Source organism: Zootoca vivipara, chromosome 1 (assembly GCF_963506605.1).
Source record: "Zootoca vivipara chromosome 1, rZooViv1.1, whole genome shotgun sequence".
In the NCBI taxonomy this organism is placed as follows: domain Eukaryota; kingdom Metazoa; phylum Chordata; class Lepidosauria; order Squamata; family Lacertidae; genus Zootoca; species Zootoca vivipara.
The window spans coordinates 78,096,757-78,111,048 of record NC_083276.1 but is presented as its reverse complement, the minus strand read 5'-3'; the positions used below and the strand labels follow the sequence as shown (position 1 = coordinate 78,111,048).

The 14,292-nt window shown below is 43.2% G+C and overlaps 1 protein-coding gene across 3 annotated transcripts in view; it reads left to right on the top strand.

The window, feature by feature from the left end:
* Positions 1–8,643, top strand: part of LOC118088695 (SITS-binding protein-like) — a 42,451-nt gene extending 33,808 nt beyond the window's left edge. For all 3 annotated transcript variants that reach the window (XM_060276685.1, XM_035122651.2, XM_035122642.2), the window contains one exon: positions 8,470–8,643. In XM_060276685.1, coding sequence (XP_060132668.1) covers positions 8,470–8,643 — 174 coding nt within the window. The remainder of the gene's footprint in view (positions 1–8,469) is intronic.
* Positions 8,644–14,292: the final 5,649 nt, after the last annotated feature.

Genomic DNA, 14,292 nt, shown 5'->3' with positions numbered 1-14,292 from the left:
AATGATCTGTGTTGGGATCCATGCTGTTTAACTTAATCATGAAGGACTCAGAGTCAGAGATGAACAAAAGACACAAAACTACCGGATGGTGAAAACCCAAGCAGTGTTTGAAAGCTTTCTTCTAACTGAGCAAATAGGCAGTAGAATGGGTGATGTGATTCAGTGCAAGGAGATCCAAAGTGATGCTTGCTGGGACATGAAAATCCTCATATATGAAGTCTAACTTGGCTGTGACTATTCAGGAACGGGATCTTGAAGTCAGAATGGAAAGTTCATGAAAAACAGAAACTCACGTAGCGGCAGTGTGTGGGGAAACATAAATCTCATGTTAGCTTTATGTTTGATCCCTTAAAAAAATAATCCCTATCACAATGCTGTTAAATAAATTGGTGGAATGCCTGAATTTGAAAATTAGATGCAGAAAGTGGAGAACTGAATTTAAGATTTTTGGGGGGGGGGGAGCAACAGAGACAAACCGAAATGCGACAGATTCATGCATCCTTCCGTGTAGTTTGACTCTCCCTGTCATATGAACCAGGCCACTGTGACCTCCTTACTAGGTCAACCATTAGGTAAGAAAAGTAAATAGCGCTTTTAAAACTTTCCCTTTCAATGCCGCCTCTTTCCAGCCACTACATCACATTTATCATTCCTCGCTGGTTTCCCACCATTGCCTTCCCTTTGGCAGAGGGTTCACTGGAGTGATTGTGATTTATGTGACATTTTCTACAGCCTCACAAAAGCCCAGCAACATCAGTATTTCAACCAGCAGGTTTACAATGCTTTTAGCAAAGCAAGCAAATGCCTACCGTACCAGAGTGAAATATGGGGCTTTCCATTCAGTAACATTCTAGATCTCACTTTCACTTCTCTCATTTCCTCTCACGCTTCTTTCCACCTCAACCCCCCTCCCCCTTCTATGGCTCCTACTACTGTCATCCTGGAAAATCCATCACCCATCTGTTGGTTTACTTTAGAGTCTTCTACAATAGACCGGGAAAGCCTGTTGGACGTAGCTGAATGTTACACTTTTTCTGTGTGTGGCTAGTTGTGCAGGAGGTGATGTTTTATGGGGCATTCCTGGTAGATCAACTTGATTTATTATAGCATGACTGGCTGAATCTCCAGTGAAGCTTCTGGTTTTTTGGTTGTTGTTTTTTTGCTAGCATGGAAAAAAACCTTTCACCTGTATAAATAAAAGTCAAAACTGAGGAAATGAGGATACTATAAGAACATGTGTTCTGCTGATACAATAATCACAGATTACGGTGGCAGGCTTTAAAATCTACTTGATAAAGTTCTACATTGTTGACTGCCCATAGATTATACCCAAAGGTTCATATGACACTTTTCAATAAAAACATGCTGAATCACACATTATTGCATCACTGAATCATGCCCCCCCCCCCGTAAATAAATGAGGTGGTATAGTATAGGGATTCAATACCACAGTCTTTTCTTCAATGGACTGGAACCCTTTGGAGATCAACCCTTTGGAGATAGCAGTTAGAGGCCCATTCTATGAAGACCACTTTCCATATCAACTTTATTGTTTGGGTAACAATCTAAGCACATGTCTCCGTTGATTCTGTTGAAGCATGATTTGTTTCTCCTTGGCTGATTGTGAAAAGGAATTCTGGATTACATTGATAGAAGTTTAGGAATGATGGGTTGCAAACAGACCTTGGCCCAAAGAACCACTGAAACTGGCTGGGTCACACAGTTATGTGCTCAGTAAGCTGGTTCTTCATAGTGATCTCTTGATGAAGGTGGCACATGGGCATAGCCAGGATTTTTTTTTGGGGGGGGGGTTCCCATCCCTGGCATCATGTCCAGTTAAAAGGATTTGATAGTAGGTGATGAAGAAGAGGTCCTCTGCCTCAGACCCTCAAAAGTCACTGCCAGTCAGAAGAGCAGACCACTGGGCTAGATGGGCAAGCAGTCTGACTTGGTGTAAGTTTGTATATGAGATTGGAGGGAAAGAATGCAAATAAAGAACTATAAAATGCTGCCCCCCTTTTTGTCCACTATCAAATTTAAATAACCATCTCCTCCTTATGTGTGTCTTTACATGTTGGAGAAGAATCTTCCACCGCTCTAGGAATACCCAGTTCCTTTTCCTTATGATGCCATTGACTTGGGCAAAAGGAGGTATGGGTGGTGGTACTAGCTGTCCACACCTAGAGGCATCTTGAAACAAGGAAGACTGTTTATGACATTTGTCACAGATGGGTGTTGGCTACTCCCGAGTAAGCACTCCACACCTCCTCTGGATTTTCAGAGTTTTATTGTGCATGCTATATACAGTGGTGAGATGTCTCAAATCATGTCTACTCTGCATGGGGCAGAAGCCCGCAATAGCCTCTAGCGGGCTCTGACCCAGCCTTTAAGACTCATCCCCAAAATGCCCCTCCTACTGGCGCTATGGGATCCCCATTGTGTCAAACCTTTCTCCTCAGCTGCCGCTGATTCTTCCCTCTCCTTTCCACCCTCTGATGCAGCTGGCTCCACCCCTTCTTCTCTGCTTCCCAACTGCAGTTGAGGCTCCAGTATGCTGCTAGAGCCCTGGAACCTCCTTCCTGCCTTGCTGCTCTTGCTGCTGCTCTCCCATCTGATGGAAGTAAGCAGAGTGGGCTGCTCTCTGCAAGCCCTCTCTCTTACAACATTGATTTCTATGAGATGTTCATGCCAATGATGCCTCCAAGTATTTCAGATCTTGTTTGTCTAGATTAATAAGGCAATTGGGTGCCCCATTAATGTTATAATCAATTAGCATTAACAAGCAACTGGAAATAAATTAAAGATCAGTTAACATTCTAATTCCCTTTGCTGTTAGCATTTCAAATACAGCCAATATCTAATTAAATCTTTTGAAGCACTTTCCTATTTGCTGAACTTATGATTAATGTAAAGACTTAAATATTTCTCCCAGATCAAGGCAATGACACATTGATCTTGGGTGTCTTTAGTTCCAAGGCTGATGCATGGTAGGATCTAAAGTGTTGCCTTTAATCATATTAAGAAGACTCTCACTGAGGGCTCATTAAGCGCTCAAAGGGTGATGGAGATTTTTGTGCATTTGCGGCCTTCTAAAATTTACAGCGACTGTTTTAAGAAGGGCAGTAGTTGCCTCATCACAATCTTTTTGATCAATATTTCTGCTTTGATGCTTTAAATTGTCTTGGTTACTACTGTATTAGAGAATGTGCAGGTTTAGGATATTCTCTTCTCCTGTACTGTCCAAAGTAAAATGTGGACCTCATCCCAGTGTGGTCCTTGACCTTTCCCCCCCTTTAAAGTGTAGGATGTAAGATGATTGAAAATCCCTGCATTTACATGGGAGAAAGGTCCAAGACAAAAATGGGGGGTAGGACTGACATCATGTGGATACAGTGGAACCTCGGTTTATGAACACCTCGGTTTATGAATTTTCGGTTTATGAACGCTGTGGACCCATCTGGAACGGATTAATTCATTTTCCATTACTTTCAATGGGAAAGTTTGCTTCAGTTTATGAACGCTTCAGTTTATGAACAGACTTCCGGAACCAATTACACCCATGCTTCAGTTTATGAACGCTTCAGTTTAAGTACTCCGCGGACCCGTCTGGAACGGATTAATCCACTTTCCATTACTTTCAATGGGAAAGTTTGCTTCAGTTTATGAACGCTTACTCCGCGGACCGTCTGGAACAGATTAATTCACTTTCCATTACTTTCAATGGGAAAGTTCGCTTCAGTTTATGAACGCTTCAGTTTATGAACAGACTTCTGGAACCAATTGTGTTCATAAACCGAGGTACCACTGTACTCCTACATTTTGCTGCCGTGACAAGCCCCAAATACAGTGGCCACTTCTACAAATGGCAACTCATGTGAACAGCCAAATGGTGTGAAAGATGTAGGCAACCTAATATCTTCTGTGAAGTGAAAAATCACAAGTGAGTGGAACAATGAGTGTGTTTGGGTGTGCTTAGTCTTCTTAGACAATGTTATTTACAGAACTTGGAATGTTTTTAGTAGAGATGATACACAATTCTCTCTGGTGGGCCTGCATGTTTCTCATTGTATTCTGATTCACATACCTGCAAACAGCCTTTGCCTGATTGTAATAAGTTCCATACACCTTGGAGCAGGCTAGGTAGAGGTGCAAGTAATCAGAACACACTTGCTCTCACAGACAAATGGACTTTGGGCTGACAGCGAGGGTGTAGGAACAGCTACTTACCAATTAAACCTTGTGGCAGATGGTTGCCCAGCCACCCTTGTGTGGAACGCACAATGACCTTGCTACAAGTCCAAGGGTTATTTTCAGTCATCTGATCTTCCTAGTCAAAGTTTGATCTTCCTAGGCAAGGCGATCTTTGGTGCTGGTTGGGAACATCTGAAGATAACATCAGTCAGGGCCGCCTCGAGCAGGTTGGGCGCCCTGGCACTGAGGCACGGAGATCGCGCCGGCTTCCACGCGCAGCGCCCCCCCCCCCTGCGCCCTGGCACCCTGCGCCACCGGGACTGCAGCTACAGCCGGGCCTGACATCAGTTTCACTATCAGGTGTTCTGCTTTGAGTCTAGCTGATCCAGCTGGGTGAACAAAGAAGCAAAGCTGCAATGAGGCAGAATGGCAGTGCCTTCTTAAATGTTACAGTACTACCTTGGTTCTCAGACTTAATTGGTTCTGGAAGTCTGTTCCAAAACCAAAGCGTTCCAAAACCAAGGCGTACTTTCCCATAGAAAGTAATGCAAAACGGATTAATCCATTCCAGACTTTTAAAAACAACCCCTAAAATAGAATTTTACTATCTAACAAGACCATTGATCCATAAAATGAAAGCAATAATCAATGTTCTGTCCTATAAAATAAATAAGACAGTATTGTAGATGATAAAAATTAAAATTATTTTTTTTTCTTACCTGCACTGATGATAGTCATTGTTTGGATGGGGAGCTTTTATCTGTTTCCACAGTCACACACACAATCAAACAATCAACCAACCAACCAACCAACCAACCAACCATAAAACGAAAAACAAGCCACAGTCACAAAAATGAAAAAGCCACACGAACAAAAACTCAAAAAAATAACAAAAACAAAAGCACTAAATATCACCTCAGAACACTGCAGTTAGAAACGGAAGGCATTTATTACAATGGGGGAGACTTAAATTAGCTGTGCAAGGGTAAAAATGGGAGGGGAAAGCCTTAATTTCGATGGGGGGGGGACTTAAATGAGCAGCACAAGGGTAAAAATGGCAGGAAAAAAGCCTTAATTACTATGTGGGGGACTCAAATGAGCTGCGCAACAGTGAAATTGTGTCCTCCCTCAAAGAGGGCACGTGTTGCGGTGCGACCTGGCAACCGAACCCTGTGTTGTGGGTGGGTACGATTGGATAGCCACAACACCCTATTGGTAGGTTCCTTATTGCTGGGTTGAATCAGGCCAATGGAATGCTAGCCAAACCGATCAAGGGGCCTATATATGCCCATGCACGTGACTCAGAGCTCCCTCTTTCAGTCAGTGCATCAGAACACCTGCCCACCTCTCCCTATTTTAGGGCTTGTGCGCTTGACCTTGCTATGCCGTCGTGTGTCATCTGTCGTTGGGACAGGGACACGGCAGGAATTTCCCCCACTTGGCTGATTGGCTGGTGCCACTTGGGTTTCGCCTGCCGCGTAGCAAATCGTCACAACTTGTTAGGTTGTGGGTAGGCTCTTGTTCAGGTGATAGAGATGGGGGAGCACTCTCGCCATCCCTACCGGTATGTGAAGGGGTATTCCGTTAAAGGAATCCAGGGACTCAATGGTTTGGTCAACCCTGCGAGGGGTTGTGCCAGTGTCTGAGTCCAGGGGGACACCTGGGTGGTGGACATAGCATGTCCCCAGTTTCCGCCATTCCAGGTGTTCACCCTAGGCTGACCTATGATAGAGCCCTGAGTCAGCACTACCTGCAACAGTGCAGGGAGCTAGTTGAACCAGAGCCTATGCAACCACTCACTTGCTGTAATCAATAAAGTTGTGGCCTAAATTCTGCCAAAAACCATACCAAAATTTGAGTCTTGTCTGAATTTGTTTAAGAGGGAGGTTTAAAGATCTAAACACGCAAAACGGAAGCTCAGGAACACATTCAGCTTCCGAGGCAAAGTTCGAAAACCAGAACACCCTCTTCTGGGTTTGCAGCATTCAGCTTCCCAGTTGTTCAGGAACTAAGTTGTTCGAAAACCGAGGTGCCGCTGTACTAGGCTTATGCTTGTGTCCTTGTGATCTTTAAACATTAGTACCGGTAGTAAAACACAGAGGCCCCAGAAAGGGAACAAATCAAGTATGTCAGAAAGCTGTCATCTCCTTTGCATGGAAATTCTGTGAGTGAAAGAAATATAATACCCTTGTGGAATGGAGACATTAGTATAAACATTTATATTGACTTCATATTTTATTACCTTTGTTTATGGTTATAAACTCAGGAATAGGTGGCCTTTTTCTGGTTATATTGGGGCTAGTTAATATATTCTTCTGTGTCAGAATCCATTCCTAGTCAGTTCTGCACTCCAGAATCCCACTGCCTCGTCTGATTCAATTAAGTGAAAACAGACATTCATGACCTCTCCTTAATTCCATAAGGTGAACTGCTAGCACCGTAATAGTGTCACCATCAATTACATATTTCTTATCTGTTGCACAGAGGCCTAGGGCAAATGTCCTAGCATCGCTGTACCAAAATCCTTGTTCTTAGAAGTAGGTACATTTTATTGGAGGTGAAATGGAAATCATTGCCATTTGTAAAAAGCCATTACACTTTCCAACATGAAAGGCTCAGAGCTTTGACGTATAGCAAGTCCTGAGACCTTGGTGCTTCTATATTGATTTCAATGGATGTATTCAGCTTGTGAAAAATAAAGGTGGCCATTTCACCAACTTTGAACTAGACGTGATGGCAGCAGGACGTATCTATGAGTCTACCTGACTCCTTCTAAATTGGTGCCTGGGTACGGGGTCAATTTAAAGCATGGCATCAGTAGGGGAATTAAATATCCCCATCTATGCTTTTCCAGGTGAGATTATTTGAAATGTGTTTTCCGCTTAGCCAATGTTCCTTTTAGCCATGGAGGTCCACTAGGAGAAAAATAAAAGGGGTTTCAGAGAAAAAGCACAGGCAGCAGAAAATGACATTTTCCCACTTAAATCTGCCTCACACTTTATAGAGCTGCAGATCCACTTCTGCAAACAAGGCAGGTCATCATTCCACTATTTTGGCCCTTGCATTTTAAAAAGAACATAAATTCAATTTCATGGCAGACATTATTTGTAAAATGCAGCTGACAAGTGGAATCTGCACTTATAAGATATCATCACATATCTCCTCCCAGAAAATCACTTAAATGGGGCAGCGGGGGGGGGGGGGGATCTCTAAAATTGAATCGGACAATTTCCAATATAGAAATATGGCCTGCATTAACAAGAAGAGATCTTTTCTTACGATACAGCTAATGCAAAACCAAAGATTGGACTAAGAACATCAGGCCTTTCTACTGAGCGGCTGGGATTCAAATTTGTGATAAAAATTCAGTTCTGTCATGTTTGCAACTCCTGGCAATTCCAATTAAAATAAGTATGGACTCGGACTCAAGATTAAGCCTGTCACTCATAAATAATCTTTCATGAATTTGGAAAGAACCATTGTGCTCTAATGATGAACATTTGTGCACTCTAGTTCCTTAGAACTCAGCATTTTAAAACAAACCCCAAAAAGGCTGCCCTCATCTTCCTGGAACCTTTCTTTAGACCAGTCTTTGCCCAGTTTGCATCAGTATTGGAATTGTTTTAAAGACGTTCGTAACATCTTTTCAAGAGTTTGTAATCGTTCTATCACTTGTTGTTTGCCGCCCTAGGATCTTTGGGGAAGAAGGGTGGAATTTTAATAGATGGTGTCAAAGCAACCGTTATGATACAAAGTCATTATCAGAAGAGGTAATAGTGTGCTGGTTTCAAGTGAGCTTTACTTTATCAAAACAAAATAAAAAAATTCTTTCCAGTAGCACCTTAGAGACCAACTAAGTTTGTCATAGGTATGAGCTTTCATGTGCAGAATTTTTATTATTTTGTTTTGACTACGTCAGACCAATACGGCTACCTACCTGTAACTTTACTTTATCAGTGGTGCGACGGCCACCCTATAGCCAAGGTGGGTGGCACCCTGGTTCCGGGAAGCCCCACGCAGGATCGCAAACCCCACCCACCTCTTGGAGGGGGTGAGCAGAATTTATCAGTGTTCTGTTCTGACTACATACTCTAAGGGCAAGGCTACAGCCCTGGTAGAGCACATGCTTCACATCCATTAGATCCCAGGTTCAATGCCTCATGCCTCCAGATACAGCAAGCAGGCAGTGCCTACACAACTGAGCTTGATGTACCAATGGTCTGAGTATAAAGCAGTTTTCTATGTTCCAATGCCTCTAACATTTCTTTTTCAATTCAGGTCCTTGTTGCCCCAATAACAAAACAAGGGCAACGTCAAAGAGATATTTACCTGCCCGGAGAAGGTCAGAAGTGGAAGGACATCAACACAGCCCAGGTGTTTGATGGAGGGACCTTCATCAGGAACTATTCAGTCTCTCTCATGGATGTGCCTGTGTTCATTAAGACTTTCTAGATTCCAAATCTGACTCAGATCTCAGGTTTCCCTGTATCTCGGAGAAGGATTGCTGACAAGAGCATCCATGTTGACAAGGAAGTTCTTTTTCTGAAAAGAGTTTCCAATCCACTGCAACGTTTCCAGGGTCTGTATATTGAAAGAACTATTAAACGTGTGCATTTAAAATAGACTCAACTACCCACTGTCTGTTTGCCAAAAATTATAAAGTTGTCCAAGGGCTTCTGGTGGGACTACAGCAACTGCAACAATTTTGTACCTTGAAGCTCCAGGAACTGTTCTCTTTATTGCAGAATCTGTTGAAACATCCAGTTTGCAGGGCAGGGAGTGGTGGGTAGGATGATGGGGCTTGGATGGGGAACCTCAGGCCCTGGGCTCAAATGTGGTCCGGCCTTTTTGTCTGACCCTCAGAACATTCTACAGGCCACACCCCTCACTGGCGAGGCTTTTCACTCTCCTTGAGTGCTTTTGCCTGGCTGGAATGTGTCCCTGAGCTCTGATAATGCTTCTCACTTGTCTGGATGGAGGACAGAGAGGGGTATGTGTTGTTGTTGTTTAGTCGTTTAGTCGTGTCCGACTCTTCGTGACCCCATAGACCACAGCACACCAGGCACTCCTGTCTTCCACTGCCTCCCGCAGTTTGGTCAAACTCATGTTCGTAGCTTCGAGAACACTGTCCAACCATCTTGTCCTCTGTCGTCCCCTTCTCCTAGTGCCCTCAATCTTTCCCAACATCAGGGTCTTTCCCAAGGATTCTTCTCTTCTCATGAGGTGGCCAAAGTATTGGAGCCTCAGCTTCACGATCTGTCCTTCCAGGGAGCACTCAGGGCTGATTTCCTTAAGATTGGATAAGTTTGATCTTCTTGCAGTCCATGGGACTCTCAAGAGTCTCCTCCAGCACCATAATTCAAAAGCATCAATTCTTCGGCGATCAGCCTTCTTTATGGTCCAGCTCTCACTTCCATACATCACTACTGGGAAAACCATAGCTTTAACTATACGGACCTTTGTCGGCAAGGTGATGTCTCTGCTTTTTAAGATGCTGTCTAGGTTTGTCATTGCTTTTCTCCCAAGAAGCAGGCGTCTTTTAATTTCGTGACTACTGTCACCATCTGCAGTGATCAAGGAGCCCAAGAAAGTAAAATCTCTCACTGCCTCCATTTCTTCCCCTTCTATTTGCCAGGAGGTGATGGGACCAGTGGCCATGATCTTGGGTTTTTTTGATGTTGAGCTTCAGACCATATTTTGCACTCTCCTCTTTCACCCTCATTAAAAGGTTCTTTAATTCCTCCTCACTTTCTGTCATCAAGGTTGTGTCATCTGCATACCTGAATTTGTTGATATTTCTTCCGGCAATCTTAATTGTGAGCTTCCTGTAAAAAAGTTTCCATTTCTGACTCCACTCACATTTGCCTCTGGCTCTGCCCCCCGCTGGCCTGTGGTCCTCAGAAGGTTGCTCAGAGGGAATATAGCCATCAAGGCTGAAAAGGGTTCCCCATCAACTTAGTCCTTCCCCCGCCCCACCAGCAGATTGCTGTTTGTGATGAAATCCCATGGCAAAATGCAGTTTCTTTTCCAAGACGGATTTGATTGTTTAGGCTATTTTCCATAAATGTCTCCAAAATTTGGTTGTGAAAAGAGAACGGACTTTGCAAATTAGGAGGGGAATTCAAGCCTGCCTACCTGTGGAGCAAAAGAAAAAGGAGGGCAATTGCCTTTGTGGGGATGCCTTTAAAAATAAGTTAGGGGGGGAAGCAGAGGGTTGTTCTCATCATTTCATGAACCTTTCAGCATTTCTCTTTTTAGACATTCTTTCAAGATTGTGTGCTCTCCTTGTCCAGTGACAGAGCATACATCTCCCATTATTTACTTTTGTTTTGAAAGCTATCGGCTGACTATATCTCCCTTTCTCCACACAAAACAAACAATCACCGGTGCTCGATTGGAGCTTGGTCTAACAAAGCAGTAAAAATAAAATGTTTTATTTCATCTGTAAATCCTGTGAGGAATTAGCTGTCTAAGATGAGTTTGAAAAAGTGATATATATTTTTGGTGAAGTTTTTTTAAAAAACTGAGATGCACATAAACTTAATAATTCTGACTTACATGAATCGATGCACCTTGGTGCTTCCAAGACCCAAAAAGATCTAGAAACCCACAGCCAAAACTATTCCTTTTCATGTTCAAGAGCCATCAAAGTATCTCTCTCTTGTGGCTGATTCAGGTATCAGAGAGGGGTAATGCACTGATTTGCATTAACACAAGTGGAAGGTTCATGTTGCTGATGAGAGACTTCAGATGACCTTCCAACGCATGTTTTCATACAAAACATGGGTCTGACTTAAGATTCTTAAGGTGCATTCTTATCCCCTCCATGGGAGTTGCCTCTGGCTAGACATGTAAAGGATTGTGCAAAAATTTTAACCGTACAATTGTAGACTTCCCACAAACAACTATCACACTTTGCCTGCCAACCTCTTTTTAAGCAGAGGTTGGCTGGCCATCTGTCAGGGACGCTTCAGCTGAGATTCCTGCATCATGGATGATTGGACTAAATGACACTCAAGGTCCCTTCCAACTCTACAATTCTATGATTCTACCTCTTTGGTAGTGGTACAAACTGGGCCCACAAGGTGGGCAAATACCTTCTCTGTGGTGCAGTGTAAATAAAGCAATATAAATTACAGGGGGTGGACACAGTTTAAAAACAAGAAACCCACATTTCAAGCTCCAGCCTCAGAAGAAGAAACCTACAATAAAGACACAGACATGATCAAGTTATCAACAAAACATCTCTCAGAAATGCAATCTATAAATTTAAACAATGACATTGACAAACCAGCATTCTCACTCTTGTCCTGTTTTATTTGCATTGGGTGACCTCATAGTTCCTTTGCTTATGCAGCTTATGGATGAAAGCCTGAATTGCTGCCTTTTGCTCTTCTCATATCCAACCTTTATCCCTTGCACAATTCCATTTTCTCTTCTCCAGGGGCCTTCTTTCAGTTCTGTTAACAAATGTTGTGTAGTAGAGACATCTAGTGGAGAAATATTTCTTAGGGCTCCACTTTTCATCCCTTTCCCCATCATCTATAGTTCCTCATGTTGTAAGAGTTCTTTTTTGCAGAGGTTTGTCTATTTGTTTACCTTGTAAAATAAACTGAAGAAGTATAGTATCAAGGCAACTAACCGCTTATGTAGTGCAGTCCCATACATGTTTGTTCAGCAGTAAATCTCACTGGGTCGAGTAGACTCTCTAGCCTTGTAAGTCTGTTTAGAATTGCAGTCTTACTCAATTGACGTGTGGAGATTTCCTAAAAACTAGTTGTCACACACTAAAAAATGACAGGCTAAATAAATAAAGGTAAAGGTAAAGGTACCCCTGACTGTTAGGTCCAGTCACGGACTCTGGGGTTGTGGTGCTCATCTCGCTTTAAGCCTGGCCGAGGGAGCCGGCGTACAGCTTCCGGTCATGTGGCCAGCATGACTAAGCCGCTTCTGGCAAACCAGAGCAGCACATGGAAACGCCATTTACCTCCCCACTGGAGCGGTACCTATTTATCTACTTGCACTTTGAGGTGCTTTCGAACTGCTAGGTTGGCAGGAGCTGGGACCGAGCAACGGGAGCTCACCCCGTCGCGGGGATTTGAACTGCCGACCTTTTGATCGGCAAGCCCTAGGCTCTGTGGTTTAACCCACACCGCCACCCACGTCCCCTGGCTAAATAAATGTCTATCAAATTATATTTATCACCCCAGATTAAAAGACCTAAAGCAGCCCTTTGTAAAATGTGTTCCTTGTTACTTTTTATATTATTTGTTGTTTCTAGATTGTTAGCTGCCTTGGACTTTTGAGGAAATGGATCTTTAAATAAACAAATAATAGCAGATCATAATAAACACCCGCAAATCTCTCCACCCAGAGCAGGAGTTGATCTATTGCCGGCGGAGGGGAGCCATCTTGGAAAGCTCCAGTTGTTGGGCTCCAGCTTCTATAACTCCCTGTCAGCATGGCCAGTGGTCAAGGATGATATGGGTTGTGGTCCAATAACATATGGAGGGCCACAAGGTTCCCATTTCTTCCGTAATGGGCCCATTGCCTTTCAACAGGGGTGGTTAACCTATGGCCCTCCAGATGTGGTTGGTTTACAACTCCCATAATCCCTCACCACTGACCATGGGCTATTGGAAGCCTTGAGTCCAACAACATCTAGAGGGCCACACGTTTGCCAGCTTGCCCTACAGCAACATCAGAAATTAGCAGCCAGGTCACAGTGTAGTGAAAACATGGCAAGGCATTTATGAAACACAGTTACGGCCTATACACAACCACTTAGGTCCAGAATACAGCCTAAGGATGATATCAGACAAAGCTTCACTCTGGTCTCCCTCCAAGTGGTATGCTTTAAATCTGAGCAAGATGAAATTACTCTGGCAGACCTTTGCTGAATACCCCTGCCTAGTCTATTATCATCATAGTTTTTCTACTGCCTCACTTGAGATTGAAATTTCCTGCCAAGGGTAGCACACTTGGCATTGTTGCTGCAGTTTCTACTCCACTTTCCAGCCTTGGTTACGATATTAAAAATACTACATTGCAATGTGAAACAGCAATGGGCGCTACAACTAAGTTCAATAGGCTATCAAGGCCATGCCACATGGCTGTGCGCAGCTTTACATGGAAACAAGGATTAGGGATATGTGGCCTCTTCCCCCCACCCCCAATACCTGCAGATGATTTCCAACTGGCCTGGCTATCATAAACAGCAGAGAAAACACAGTCTGTCAGCTAGGACAGGGCAGGGTCCAAAGTCAAAACACACAACAGTCAAGAGAATCCAGGAACTTGGGAGAGAGGCGAAAAAAGAATGTCGGGGGAGATGGAATTTGACAGTGGGGTGATGTTTGGGATGGGAAGGCAAGAATCTGAGGGAAATGGGGACTTTCTGATCCTCCAAAATGCCTACAGTCATCCCTAGGAGCCATTAAAAAGAAAATAAAAGATGGGTCTGCATTAATCCACATCAAAATCCAGGCTTGATTTTGACACAGTAGCTAAGAAAGAATTAACACTACTGTGCTGTACTGTAATTGTTGTTTTAAAAATTCTGTATTACGTTTCAGTATAAACAAAAATACAATACAAACTCATAGCTGAGGGGAAAAGGCAGAAAATAGATACATATAAATAAGCAGAGGATTGGAAAAACACACTAATGTAGAAAACAGAGAACAGGGATAAGGAAAGGAAGTACAAGTTATTTGCAAATGCCATACATGACAAGTAATGCTACCATAAATCAACAGAATTATTTATTTTTGTCACTATTGCACCCTCACTAATACATATGTTTTTACAAGAGGTAGCTAGCCCAAGACCCCACCTACAGTTTCCAATCTTATTTAAAAGATGGCAAGCATTCCAAATACTGGCTGCCCTGCCTGGAACAGTTTGGATAATAGTAACATCATTTATGTACAAAACAAAGCTTTGCCAGACACTTGAGAAATTATCTTTGCTTAATTTGTCCCCTACTCAACCACATTTCCCCATGATTAAGAGAACACACAACTGTCTACACCAGGCCCCTTTCAGATGTTTGCAGTTTCCCCGCCATGAACCTTTCTGCCAATGCAGTAAGCCTGTGCT